We start from the raw sequence: 14,453 nt of genomic DNA, 5'->3' as shown, positions 1-14,453 counted from the left end.
GAACCATGTAGTAACCAAAAAAGTGTTAAACAAATCTAAATATATTTGAGATTCTTCAAAGTAGCCACCCTTTGCCTTGATGACAGCTTTGCACACTCTTGGCATTCTCTCAACCAGCTTCACCTGGACTGCTTTTCCAACAGTCCAACAGGAGTTCCCACATATGCTGAGCACTTGTTGGCTGCTTTTCCTTCACTCTGCAGTCCAACTCATCCCAAACCATCTCAATTGAGTCAGGTGATTCTGGAGGCCAGGTCATCTGATGCAGCACCATCACTCTCCTTCTTGGTCAAATAGTCCTTACACAGCCTGGAGGTGTGTTGGGTCATTGTCCTATTGAAAACAAATGATAGTCCCACTAAGTGCAAACCGGACTGGATTGTGTATCGCTGCAGAATGCTGTGGTAGTCATGCTGGTTAAGTGTGCCTTGAATTCTAAATAAATTACTGACAGAGTCACCAGCAAAGCACCCCTACAACATCACACCTCCTCCTGCATGCTTCACGGTGGGAACCACACATGCAGAGATCATCCGTTCACTTACTCTGTGTCTAACAAAGACACAGTGGTTGGAACCAAAAATCTCACATTTGGACTCAACAGACCAAAGGACAGATTTCCACCGGTCTAATGTCCATTGCTCGTTTTTATTGGCCCAAGCAAGTGTCTTCTTATTGGTGTCCTTTAGTAGTGGTTTCTTTGCAGCAATTCGACCATGAAGGCCTGAATCACACAGTCTCCTCTGAACAATTGATGTTGAAATGTGTCTGTTACTTGAACTCTGAAGCATTTATTTGGGATGCAATCTCTGAGGCTGGTAACTCTAATGAACATATCCTCTACAGCAGAGGGAACTCTGAGGCTTCCTTTCCTGTGGTGGTCCTCATGAGAGCTAGTTTCATCATAGCACTTGATGGTTTTTGCGACTGCACTTGAAGAAACTTTCCAAATTCTTGACACTTTCCCGGCTTGACTGAGCTTCATTTCTTAAAGTAATGATGGACTGTCATTTTCTCTCTGCTTATTTGAGCTGTTCTTGCCATAATATGGACTTGGTCTACTACCAAATATTCTGTACACCACCCCCACCTTGTCACAACACAACTGAATGGCTCAAACGGATTAAGATGGAAAGAAATTCCACAAATGAACTTTTAACAAGGCACACCTGTTAATTGAAATGCATTCCAGGTGACTACCTCATGAAGCTGGTTGAGAGAATGCTAAGAGTGTGGAAAGCTGTCAAGGCAAAGGGTGTCTACTTTGAAGAATCTCAAATATAAAATATATTTGATTTGTTTAACACCTTTTTGGAACTGTATATATACAGTGTGTGTGTATATATACAGTATGTTGTGTGTGTGTGTGTGTGTGTATATATATATATATATATATATATATATATATATATATATATATATAAGAAACACATAAATTGGTTTGTCTGTCTGTGTGCAGCCAACGAGGCAGGAGAAACACCAATGGACATCGCCAAGCGCCTCAGACATTCGCAGTGTGAAGAGCTGGTGAGTGCAGTCTTTGAATTGAATCTAAAGGTCACATGGATTTGAACACTGTAACAATATACTAATAATAATTGATTGGCCTTGTAGAGTGCTCTTCCACAAGTAAGGGGAAACTCAACTCATCCACCACCGATGTGTGGCACCTACTTTGAATTTGATGATCCAGCTGTCTTAGAGGATGGTCCAGGGTTCTGTTTTATCAACATGGATAATGGTAAAGGTTGACTGTATTTGTGGTGTCCAGCTGACCCAGGCTATGACGGGGAAGTTTAACGTCCATGTGCATGTGGAATATGAGTGGCGGCTCCAGAACGAAGACGACGACCTGGACGAGAGCGAAGACGAGATGGAGGACAAGGTGAGTTGGATAGCCTCTACCTCATAACTCAAAACTCATATAGAACTCTAATAGAATTCACAAATTCTTCTAACCATGATTTTATGGTATACCAGGCAAACCTGTACTGCTGTATTAGTTGAATTATTTTGCCAAAAATGCACGAGTCAGTACTTGAGTGAGTACTATAGTACTTCAACCTCAGTTGAAGACATTACATCAATAGCATACTAGCTTATACTACACTAGCATACTTACACTCTTTATCGCCCATACCCAGCCCATCCCCCAAAGACGGCCAGAGCAGGAGCGTCCGGTCAGCTGTTTTGTCCCAGGAAATGGTCCCATGGGTCCCATGCCTGGAGGTCTCAACATGGCCTCCTTGGCCCGTGACGCAGCCAGCCTGGTCAGGGACAAGCAGAGAGCCCATGTCCCCAGCATGATGATGAACAATGAGACCTATGGCGCCATCCTGGACCTCAGCCCCCCTCCCCGCGGCATGCCAGGGGGACCAGGGTTACACATCCCACCCCTGCCCCCCAGGAACACCAGCAAAGGTCAGTCCATTGGCAATGAGAATCGGCCATAGGTCATAGAGCATAAGTCATGCTCTAGGTCAGGGCTGTTCAATTACAGACCTATTGGGCCAAAACCCTTTTTCAGGTTTTCACTCTCCTAATCAGGGCTTGATTCAGACCTACGTCACCAGGTGAGTGCAATCAGCTCCAAGTTAGAAACATAAATCGGAAATGTTTCGGCCATCCAAGACCAGAATGAAACAGCCCTGCACTAGGTAATAGATTACAGTTCCTTGACATGGTTGCTGGAATAATTAACTAAACACCAGATGCCAAACTGTAGTATAAATAAATTATTTTATTTATCTGTTATTTTACCAGGTAAATTGACTGAGAACACGTTCTCATTTGCAGCAACGACCTGGGGAATAGTTACAGGGGAGAGGAGGGGGATGAATGAGCCAATTGTAAACTGGGGATTATTAGGTGACCGTGATGGTTTGAGGGCCAGATTGGCAATTTAGCCAGGACACTGGGGTTAACACCCCTACTCTTTCGACAAGTGCCATGGGATCTTTTTTAATGACCTCAGAGAGTCAGGACACCCGTTTAACGTCCCATCCGAAAGACTGCACCCTACACATGATTGACCCTATGACTGTAACCTTGTAGGCCCAGGGTGGAAGCAGGCTCATATGGAGGTGGTGGGTAGACAGAGGTCCTCCTCAGACCCCCCGAACCCTCACATCCCGGAGCGTAACAGCTCCATGAATGGTAAGTGCACTACATTATATTACCAGATAGTACTAGCTCCTGACCTATCCCTCATGTGATTATACTGCGCTGCTGGCACAACAACAAGATTTAAGTACTGTATAAGCACTTTGTTACAACTGCCGATGTTAAACTTTTTTATTTATTTTTATACATTTGACTGATTGATAACACTCCCTTGTCTCCATCCAGTGTTTCCCCCAGCTGTTCCACCTGCTGCTCCGCCTCCCTGGTGAGTAAAAGGACCAGTGTGATGGAGTCTAGAAGCCATAAGACTGCTCCTCTACCACCACTACCTTCAGTATTACCTGGGCCTCCAGTGTCCCCCATCATCCCACTACCACCATTCCCGCCAACAGTGCCCCCTGCACCCTCCTTCCGACCCACACAGCCCCCTCCTGTACCCGCCCACCATCCCAGAAGCAGAGCCGCACGGTCCAAATCAACTAAATCACCCACTATGTAAGAACTTGGGCAGTATGTATCAAGCATCTCAGAGTAAGAGTGCTGATTTAGGATCAGTTTAGTATTTTAGATCACAATAAATATGATTATGTGGATAGGGGGGGACCTGACTCTAGATCAGCACTCCTACTCTGAGACGCTTGATACGTCCGCTGACCAATTCAGGTTCATATGTTCTCATTTAATTCTATTAAGTCTTGTGTTAGGTGTATAATGATATGTATTATCAGTTAACTAAGACAATTAATGTGTGTGTGGTTTCAGTTCAGATAAACCCATGCCTAATGGACCACCCGGCAGGCTTGCTGGACCCACTAATAGATCCGGTAAACACATCACACACTCAAATACCATTCACACATTTTTAGTATACACTGAGTGTACAAAACATTAGGAATACCTGCTCTTTCCACGACTGACCAGGTGACTCAAGGTGAAAGCTATGAAACCTTATTGATGTCACTTGTTCAATATACTTCAATCAGTGTAGATGAAGTGGAGGAGACAGGTTAAAGAAGTATTTTTAAGCCTTGAGACGTGGATTGTGTATGTGTGCCATTCAGAAGGTGAATGGGAAAGACAAAATATTTAGGTGCCTTTGAACAGGGTATGGTAGTAGGTGCCAGGCGCACCAGTTTGTGTCAACAACTGCAACACTGCTGGGTTTTTCACTCTCTACAGTTTCCCATGTGTATCAAGAATAGTCCACCACCCAAAGGACATCCAGACCATTTGACACAACTGTGTAGAGCATTGGAGTCAACATGGGCAAGCATCCCTGTGGAACGCTTTCGACACCTTGCAGTGGCCATGACACGATGAATTGAGTCTAGTCTGAGGGTAAAAGGGGGTGCCACTCAATATTATGAAGGTGTTCCTAAAGTTTTGTACACTCAGCCTACAATATCTAATAACTAGCCTGCTCTGGTTCTAAGAGCTTTGTTTTTATTAATCTGGGTGCCAACTGGTTCGAATAATGGAGTTTGTAAAATGACAAACAGATCTGGGACCATGTCCATGAATTGATGATTAAATGTTCCAATGTGTCTTTTTGCTTGTGTTTTTGAGCAGTAAAGAATGCACCTGTAACTGGATCCCCTCAGAGCTTTGGTCCAACTCCTCCACCAACACCTAAGCCCCGCGCTAACCTCCCTGTGAGATCCTCAACTCAGCCAATCAGTGGCATGCAATCAATACCTAACACACAGGCTATTATAGTAAAACAGTAATATCATATTTACACTGATTATTGAACACTTGCAAAAAAACATGAACTAACATCTTCTTGTCTAACTTATTATTATTTGGCCCTTAAAAACAGAGGTCCAGGAGGGTGAAAGCCCGCTACAGCTGTTTAGCTGATAACCCAGATGAGCTAACGTTCACCGAGGGAGAGGTGATTGTAGTGGATGGAGAGGAGGACCAGGAGTGGTGGGTAAGTACAACAGCCTCAACCCACACGCATAGGCACGCACACACATACGCACACACACACATCCTCTGACTGTGTCCTTATGTCTCTGATCCACTGACTGTATGTCCTGTTGTGTGTGTGTTGCAGGTGGGACATATTGAGGGGGATTCGACTAGGAAAGGAGTCTTCCCTGTGACATTTGTGCACTTAATCACTGACTGATGCATCTGATGGTGTGACCGAAGCTGTCGCTCACTACTAGGCTGTGTGTTATCTGTTCTTGTCCAAAATTGCACCCTATCCCCTATGTAGTGCACTACTTTTGACCAGAGCCCTATAAGTAGTGCACTATATAAGAAATAGGGTATCGTTTGGGAGAAAAACAATGTCTATGAGTGAAAGAGGTGTGGGATGTGCACATCACATGTGTGGGTGGTGATATTCTCATGCATCCAAACAGCCAAAGATGATGACTAGGTGACCTCTGACCTGCCAACAGAATGTTCTAATCTACAATGCTGGAATATTTGGGGGGGGAAATGGGGAAACTGTTCAACCTGCATGCTAAGTTTTGAGAAAGTATATTTAGACTTGGTTTGCTGGGACAACTGGAAATAACTGGAGCAAGATTCTGCTTGATTATATTTTATTTAAAGTCCACACAGTACAGTGCATCCTTGAGGATACAGTCAAACTTGTCTTTAAATTCAATATTCCGCAATTGTGTTATCAATTCAGATGCGTATTGAAAGTGTAACTTGGTATAATAAAAAACGTATTGTACTACAACCACTCAAAGTCTATATATTACATCAGTCATTACATTGCTGTGTATCACCGATCATGATCATCCTATGACAGCTTCTGCTTACGGGAAACTGATATGTTTGAATCTAACATGGAATGAAATCTAATTTATCAAGAGAGCATTTGTGAATATATGATGCTGGAAAAAGGGTTGCAGGGTAACTCTGTATGTATATTGTAGCTGTAACATTTGAGATAATTGAAAGGAATGTACATCCTACATTTCCCTCTTCCCTCATGTTCTTTACATGTCCATGGTTATTCATTAAAACGTGAAATGGCTCATTGTGTGTTTTGTCTTCATTGCAGTCGGGTTAAGACAGATCTGTAGTGGTCACTCCATTTGATGATTATGAACAGAACCATTATCTGATTCTGGGGCGGACTGGGACCAAAAATTGCCCCTGGTATTTCTAACACCAGCCAATATTTTTCCTTGAGGCCCCCACACTGCCATTTTGAGGGCACCAATATTAGCGAGATGGTGATCATTTTGAGCCCCAAAAAGTTTGTTAGACAGACCAACTAGGCAAAAAAATGGACCAACCCACATATTCTTGAGTAATCTGTATGTAGCATAATGAAAACAAAAACTTGTTTTTATTTTTTAAATTACGTCCATAAATGAAAGAGTCCTTTTTGGGAGGATAGATTATAGCAATGTCATTATGATTATACTGTGCTCTGGCTACTATGCCCTAAAATCAGGACCATGTTCAGTTGCCAAACGTTCTCCAACGTTGCTGATAGAAATGTCATAAATACAGCCTACATGATTTCGTGTTTTATATGTTGGAGAAGCATGTTTGTTCTAAATAACATATTTCTACCTTAACGTTACAAAACGTTGTGTGCTCCTGAATGGGCGCCCTATGTTACAACACCGGAACCCATTATAGCAAAGACCATTCCTCGTACGGACATATATCGCTGGACCGGAAGTGTTGTTGTAGTCAGCGTGCGGTTAGTTTCTGTAGGTGTCAGAAGAATGAATTAGTACAATTAATACATAATAAGCATATATATTTTAATTAAATCGTAAGAGAAAATATGGCGGCGAAACGCAAAGCTGATTTATCAGTGCCTGCGGAGGAAAGTGATCAGCTCCTCATCAGACCACTGTGGGTTTATACATTCAACATTTCGTGAGCTGTTTGGCTAGCTAGCTATTTTAGCCCGTCTAACTAGCAAATACATGAAGACTGACGCCTGTCTACCTAGTTAGATAAATTATGAATTTGTTCAATGTTACCTAGTGTTAGTAGTTGTCCAAAGATGCCACAGTGATTTACCTAGTATACGTATAGATAGCTAGATGGTATTTTCAAGTAGCTACCGTAGCTATGCATAACGTTCATAACGCGTAAGATTTTTCTGAATCTGCCATAACGTCACTGTGTCACAAATGTCATCAGACAGTGATTGACGTCTCTTTCCCTCTCACAGTGGAGCTGGGCAGGAGGTGGGAAGGTCATGCATCATTCTGGAGTTCAAGGGACGGAAAATCATGGTAATATTACGTGCACTCTGCTGTCCCTGTTGAATTTACCATGCATTATGGATTGTCTGAGACATTCCAAAATAGAAGTAACCAGATAATTGAGTACAACAACCGTTTTCCTTTGTAGCTGGACTGTGGAATCCACCCAGGATTAGAAGGAATGGATGCTCTTCCATATATTGACTTGATCGATCCTGCTGAGATAGACCTGCTTCTTATCAGCCAGTGAGTATTCCTAATCTCTCATCTGGGTTGTATTTATTGGGGTCAAGTTCAACTGTAGCAAAACTTTTCACAACCTAAAACATAAACAAATGTTTCTTATATGGACAAGTTCATAAATAGCTTTCTGTTTCTGTGAGTTTTCCTACGTTTTGGGCCTTATAAACACAACCCCATTATGTTTCCCCAGGTCAGATGAATTAACACACTGAAGACAAGAGTTCAGTTTTCTAATGCACCATATTCAGTTCTCTATAATCTCCTCTCTCTATCTCAGTTTCCACTTGGACCACTGTGGAGCCTTGCCTTGGTTTCTCCAGAAGACCAGTTTCAAAGGAAGGACCTTCATGACCCACGCCACCAAAGCTATTTACCGCTGGCTGCTGTCTGATTATGTCAAAGTCAGGTAGACAAGAGTTTATTAACTTCCAATAACAGCCTGACTTACTTAACTTTAGCCTTTGGCTCCTATAAGCAACATTACTCGGTTCGTGGAAATAGCAGCGTACTCTACTGTTTCTTTCTTGATAGAGTAGCTTCAAAATGTATTGCCATGGAGGCATGGCTGTAGATTCCTATGTCGACTCCTTTGGCATCTAACTGTTAGACGTCATAAGTCTACACAGCCATGTCTTCAGGGCAAAACAATTGTAGAGATGCCATTATCCATTATGGATGATTCGGGTTCACATTGTGCCCCTGACTGTCTCTGTGTTTTCCCTCCCAGTAACATCTCAGCCGACGACATGCTGTACACGGAGACAGACTTGGAGGAGAGCATGGACAAGATCGAGACCATCAACTTTCACGAGGTGAAGGAGGTGGCCGGCATCAAGTTCTGGTGCTACCATGCCGGTCACGTCCTGGGGGCAGCCATGTTCATGATCGAGATAGCTGGCGTGAAGGTGACTACATTACATTTACATTGACTACTTGGACAGAAAAGCAACTACAGCTTATTCATCATCTTCTTTGTGAAAGAACCATAAGAAAAGGTTCTTATCATAAATAGCACATGATTTCCCAGAAATTCTGTTCTCTCCCATTTTTTATTTTGTTTGAATATCTCCTCATCCGCACCTTGTTTTTGTAGAGGCGCGTTTATAAACTTTATCTCCCCAAATCATCACAGTGCATTCGGAAAGTATTCAGACCCCTTGACTTTTGTTACTATACAACCTTATTCTAAAATTGATTAAATAAAACCCCATAATGACAAAGAAAAAAGTTTTTTAGATTTTTTTGGTGAATGTATTAAAAATAAAAAAGGAAGCATCGCATTTTATATAGGTATTCAGACCCTTTACTCAGTACTTTGTTGAAGCACCTTTGGCAGCGATTACAGCCTCGAGTCCTCTTGGGTATGACCCTACAAGCTTGGCACACCTTTATTTGGGGAGTTTCTCCCATTCTCTGCATATCCTCTCAACCTATGTCAGGTTGGATGGGGAGCGTCGCTGCACAGCTATTTTCAGGTCTCCAGAGATGTTCCATCGGGTTCAAATCCGGGCTCTGGCTGTCCACTCAAGGCCATTCAGAGACTTGTACCGAAGCCACTCCTGTGTTATCCTGTTGAAAGGTGATCCTTTGCACCAGTCTGATGTCCTGAGCGCTCGCTCTGGAGCATGTTTTCATCAAGGATCTCTCTGTACTTTGCTCCGTTCATCTTTCCTTTGATCCTGACTAGTCTCCCAGTCCTTGCCGCTGAAAAACATCCCCACAGCATGATGCTGCCAACACCATGCTTCACCGTAGGGATGGTGCTAGGTTTCCTCCAGATGTGACACTTGGCATTCAGGCCAAAGAGTTCAATCTTGGTTTCATCAGACCTTCTGGAAGGTTTCCACAGAGGGACTCTGGAGCTCTGCCAGAGTGACCACCGGGTTCTTGGTCACCTCCCTCTTCAAGGCCCTTCTCCCCCGATTGCTCAGTGTAGCTGGGCAGCCAGCTCTAGGAAGAGTCTTGGTGGTTCAAAACTTCTTCCATTTAAGAATGATGGAGGCCACTGTGTTCTTGGGGACCTTCAATGCTGCAGACATTTTTTGATACCCTTCCCCAGATCAGTGTCTCAACACAATCCTGTCTTGGAGCTCTAAGGACAATTCCTTCAACCTCATGGCTTGGTTTTGCTCTGACATGCACTGTCAACAGTGGGACCTTATATAGACAGGTGTGTGCCTTTCCAAATCATGTCCAATCACATTGTAGAAACATATCAAGGATGATCAATGGAAACAGGATGCACCTGAGCTCAATTTCGAGTCTAATAGCGAAGGGTCTAAATACTTATGTAAATAAGGTATGAATGTTTTTATTTGTAATACATTTTCAAACAATTCTGGGGTATTGTGTGTAGATTAATGAGGGGAAAAAATAATTTAATCAATTTTAGAATAAGGCTGTAATGTAACAAAATGTGGAAAAGTGAAGGGTTCTGAATACTTTCTGAATGCACTGTATACAGATTGTATTGTTTACTGTGGCCAGTAGGTGGCACTCATATGCTGGACAAATGTTCCCAATACAATTACATGAGTGAATAATTCTTTGAAACAGAAATATATTTTTGTCTATTTACTTTGCTACTGTCTCTTAAAATTGTAGGTTTAAACTAACCTGTCTCCTGTTATTCTTGTTCCTTTATTGGTGTGTCTCTGTCCATAGATCCTCTACACAGGTGACTTTTCCCGACAGGAGGACAGGCATTTGATGGCAGCCGAGATCCCCAGTGTCAAGCCTGACATCCTCATTACTGTGAGTCCCCGCTAATAGTAACATACAACACTAAACACAACTACAATCAATTAATCAATCAGGCAATCAAATTAATTTGTCAGCAGTTGTCACATGGTGCTTTACGGCAACCCAGCCTAATCACAACCACAAAAAAGCAGCATACTTCACTTTGATTCTCGTGTGATCTTGTTTTCCTAACATGAGGATTTGATGTGTATTGCTCTATGTCCTCAGGAGTCCACGTATGGAACACACATCCATGAGAAGAGGGAGGAGCGGGAGGCCCGGTTCTGCAACACAATCCATGACATCGTCAACAGAGAGGGCCGCTGTCTCATCCCCGTGTTCGCCTTGGGCCGAGCCCAGGAACTGCTGCTCATCCTGGGTGAGATTCTCCAACCAGTTCCCTCTTCAGCCTGCCTTTAGAGCAGGTATCCAGTGACTCTCATTCATGGAAGTGTTCATTAGGAACCAACAGTCACCTGGCCTAATCCAATCAGAAACTTGTTTTAAAACGTTTTCTGTTGCGTGCGCTAATGAACACAACCCTTCTCTAATGTGTGTGGTTATGTGCCTCTGCGTGTGTGTTTCAGACGAATACTGGCAGAACCACCCAGAGCTCCATGACATTCCCATCTACTACGCGTCGTCTCTGGCCAAGAAGTGCATGGCCGTCTACCAGACATACGTCAACGCTATGAACGACAAGATCCGCAAGGCCATTAACGTCAACAACCCCTTCGTCTTCAAGCACATCAGCAACCTCAAGGTGGGTGACGTTAATCAGATGAATGTTTGGTAGTGGCATTTTTCAATAATTAAAAAAAAATGTTTATTAGGCACCATAAAGTAGAAAACAGGCTGAAACAGGGAGTGACTATCTGAACTTGTCCAATAAGAAACACTCCTTTTCATTTCCTTTTCGAAAAGTTTTACTACGGTGTGCTCTAATGAATTAGCACCTGCTGTGTCCCTCGGTCCATGCTAAGTCTGCTGTACCACTCTCTACCAGAGCATGGACCACTTTGATGACATCGGGCCCAGTGTGGTGATGGCCTCTCCAGGTATGATGCAGAGCGGTCTGTCAAGAGAGCTGTTTGAGAGCTGGTGCACCGATAAGAGGAACGGCGTCATCATCGCCGGCTACTCTGTGGAGGGTACCCTCGCAAAGGTGGGGCTCGGTCTTCAACCCTTCTTAAGACATTTCTCAGTCACACCAAGTCATCACAACCAAAGGAATCCTACAGTGGGGTCTTATTGCAAGCCACTTGTGATCAAGTATTTTTTAGCGTCATCAAATGACAGATAAACATGGACACAATTTTTTTTTAATCAAGTCATTTCCAGCCGTGCTAAGATTCATTACTCTGTGTGTGTGAGCTGACTGTTCCTCTGTGACTCTATCCTCAGCACATTATGTCAGAGCCAGAGGAGATCACCACCATGTCAGGCCAGAAGCTGCAGCTGAAGATGTCTGTGGACTACATCTCTTTCTCAGCCCACACTGACTACCAACAGACCAGCGAGTTCATCAGGGCTCTCAAACCCCCTCATGTGGTAAATAGACACACTCCGTCGGCCATTAAATGAGTCAGATCTTATCTTACGGGCCGTAATCAAATGGTAAATGCCAACGGGACACAGTTCCACAAGGAAGTGTGCTTGGGCCTCTCTTTTTTTCCCCTGTTATACTTCAATGACTTGAGCCTGCTCGTGTGACATATTTCTTTGTCCCGCCTGCAGATCCTGGTGCACGGGGAGCAGAATGAGATGGCCCGTCTGAAAGCTGCTCTGATCAGGGAGTACGAGGACAATGATGAGGTCCACATCGAGGTGCACAACCCCCGGAACACTGAGGCCGTCACACTCAACTTCAGAGGAGAGAAGTTGGCTAAGGTGAGCCCATCCTCCACTCTCTCTCTCTAGCGGTCTCCTACTGTAATATCATTTATTGGGAGAATTAGACTGAATTGAGTTAGACTTTATCCATTGGCATCAAGCGGAATTATCAAAGATTTTTTATAGTGTGTACAACTGAGGCGATTTGTGTCTTCCAAACAATTGTGGTGTGTGTGTGTATACTGACTGTTGCTGTTCTGTGCTGTAGGTGATGGGCTCCCTGGCTGATAAGAAGTGTCAGCAGGGTCAGAGGGTGTCTGGGATCCTGGTCAAACGCAACTTCAGCTACCACATCCTCACCCCTTCAGATCTGTCCAGTCAGTACTGATTCACTATCTGACTGTGTGTGTGCAAGCATCCCTCCGTGTGTCCACATGTGTGTACGAGCTCTTCTCTCTGTCTCCAGACTATACAGACCTGGCCATGAGCACAGTGAAGCAGACCCAGGCCATTCCCTTCACTGGACCCATCTCTCTGCTGGCCAGCCATCTACGCAACCTGGCAGGTGGGTTTCTACAGAACTCTGCTCACCTTGTTGGAAATTTAGGCACACTGGTCAATCAATCAACACCAACAACTACTGATTGATTCCGAATCGGAAGCCAACAAAATATCACCTTACGGGGAACACCTAGCGAATTTAGTTTTTTTGCAGGTGTTATTAGAGTTTGTTGTGGGAGTGTGCCAGTTGCTTTACAGTAGTGGTTACATTGGGCTGTTTTCAAAGCCACTGTAAAGCTGTCACTTATAACCAGGGTCTGGAGTTTTTCTCTGTACTGTCTGACTATACAAACCCGCTTGTCTTTTAGGGGATGTGGAAGAGGTGGAGTCTGCAGAGAAAATCACACTCAGGATCTTCAAGAATGTCACACTGGTGCATGAAGCTGGCATGGTGGTTTTAGAGGTGAGATACTGAATATAATGAAAGTAGGGGTTCCAAAATTCCCTGGTTATTTCCCTCCAGAAATCCCAGTAGGTAGAGTCCCAGAATCAGAATATTGAATATTGCAACCCTATAGGAAAGGGTGTGAACATTAGCTAACTGGTTTTGTATTGGTGCTGTGCGCAGTGGATCGCCAACCCTCTGAATGACATGTATGCTGATGCGGTCACCACAGTGGTTCTGGAGGTCCAGTCCAACCCTAAAGCACAGAAAGGTCAGTGAAGAAAGTCCAACGTTATCTCTATCATGGACCGGTGAAGAAATCTGAACGCTAAAAGTCAGTTTTCACATGTATGTTCTCGTGTAGTATAGTGAGTACAAGACTGGTAAAATACTACGACACAGGGTTAGTTTTGTGAAGAAAAGAGGTGTGCTACCTAGGTCAGCGAACGTGTTCTAACATTATCTCTGCGTTATGGAATATCATTACAGTATGTTTAATGTCTTTGTGCTTGTCCCTTCCCTTGCTGATGTTCATTTCTTCATCCTATAGTTATGGAGCACAAGAAAGAAGGTATAGAACTGGATGTTTTCCAGCAGAGGCTGGAGATTATGCTTCTGTAAGTTCCACCCCCTATTCACGTTTTCTATATTCACACACACACACACACCTGTCATGGGTCAACAGGAAGGTTGTGAATGTGTATCAAAATGTAACGGATAGAATCGCTTCTCTGAGACATTTGAAATCTTTCCCTCAACAGTGACATGTTTGGGGAGGACTGTGTGGACTTCAAGGACAATAAGAATCTGACAGTAACAGTGGACGGGAATACTGCCTTCATCTGCCCAGAGACCAGAGTGAGGATTTAGTAGATATGTCTGTCTCTCTGTGTGTGTTCTCCTCTGACCTGGTTCTCCCCTGTGGTTCTGTCTGTCTGTGCAGACGGTGCAGTATGAGGAGGGCAGTGCTGAAGATGAGACCCTGAGAGAGATGGTGGAGCTGGCTGTGCAGAGGCTCTATGATGCTCTCAACCCTGCCATCTGAGGAGTCATCCACCTCCTCCCGTCTCTCTCTCTCCCTGGACAGGCAGCCTGTCCAACACACCGGGGTTCCCAAACAGCACCACCCAGAGGCACTTGCCCACTTTCCTTTACGGGCAGTGCAGTACTGACATGGTCTATATGAAGAGTTTTCCAGTGCATTATTAATTGATATGCGTATGTTACAATGATTACAGTGGATATATTCTACATGTTGTCCCAGTACTTGTAATGTCTTGACAACATTGCCCCCTCCGTTTCATTCCTCTGTAATTCTAGCTGCCTTTATCACATAAAGGAAGAATCTGTGTTTGGGAAAGTGTAGA

The 14,453-nt window shown here is 43.8% G+C and overlaps 2 protein-coding genes across 2 annotated transcripts in view; both read left to right on the top strand.

Annotated features, from left to right (window-relative positions):
• asap2b (ArfGAP with SH3 domain, ankyrin repeat and PH domain 2b) overlaps positions 1–6,124 on the top strand; it is a 48,597-nt gene extending 42,473 nt beyond the window's left edge. Inside the window, 10 exon segments of the mRNA XM_029677255.2 lie at positions 1,460–1,527; positions 1,772–1,885; positions 2,145–2,421; positions 3,055–3,156; positions 3,349–3,384; positions 3,387–3,618; positions 3,886–3,947; positions 4,693–4,775; positions 4,943–5,056; positions 5,183–6,124. Of these exon segments, the coding sequence (XP_029533115.2) occupies positions 1,460–1,527; positions 1,772–1,885; positions 2,145–2,421; positions 3,055–3,156; positions 3,349–3,384; positions 3,387–3,618; positions 3,886–3,947; positions 4,693–4,775; positions 4,943–5,056; positions 5,183–5,257 (1,163 nt within the window). The 3' untranslated portion in view covers positions 5,258–6,124.
• A 632-nt stretch (positions 6,125–6,756) lies between these two features.
• cpsf3 (cleavage and polyadenylation specific factor 3) lies at positions 6,757–14,312 on the top strand. The gene is made up of 18 exons (XM_029677254.2): positions 6,757–6,963; positions 7,289–7,352; positions 7,471–7,568; positions 7,843–7,971; positions 8,293–8,470; positions 10,230–10,319; positions 10,536–10,686; positions 10,895–11,070; positions 11,314–11,472; positions 11,712–11,858; positions 12,045–12,197; positions 12,409–12,517; positions 12,607–12,705; positions 13,010–13,104; positions 13,270–13,357; positions 13,637–13,703; positions 13,848–13,944; positions 14,030–14,312. Exons 1-18 carry the CDS (start codon positions 6,893–6,895, stop codon positions 14,129–14,131), a joined length of 2,073 nt encoding a protein of 690 aa, XP_029533114.1. The 5' UTR covers positions 6,757–6,892; the 3' UTR covers positions 14,132–14,312.
• The last annotated feature ends 141 nt before the right edge of the window (positions 14,313–14,453 follow it).

Source organism: Oncorhynchus nerka, linkage group LG13 (assembly GCF_034236695.1).
Source record: "Oncorhynchus nerka isolate Pitt River linkage group LG13, Oner_Uvic_2.0, whole genome shotgun sequence".
Taxonomy (NCBI): Eukaryota; Metazoa; Chordata; class Actinopteri; order Salmoniformes; family Salmonidae; genus Oncorhynchus; species Oncorhynchus nerka.
This window is presented reverse-complemented; position numbering and strand designations above follow the sequence as displayed.

Coding starts and splice junctions, on each gene's coding strand:
- cpsf3 (XM_029677254.2), top strand. CDS start 6,893: ATGGCGGCGAAACGCAAAGCTGATTTATCAGTGCCTGCGGAGGAAAGT. Junction 8,471..10,229: donor TCGAGATAGCTGGCGTGAAG/GTGACTACATTA, acceptor CTCTGTCCATAG/ATCCTCTACACAGGTGACTT. Junction 10,320..10,535: donor AGCCTGACATCCTCATTACT/GTGAGTCCCCGC, acceptor CTATGTCCTCAG/GAGTCCACGTATGGAACACA.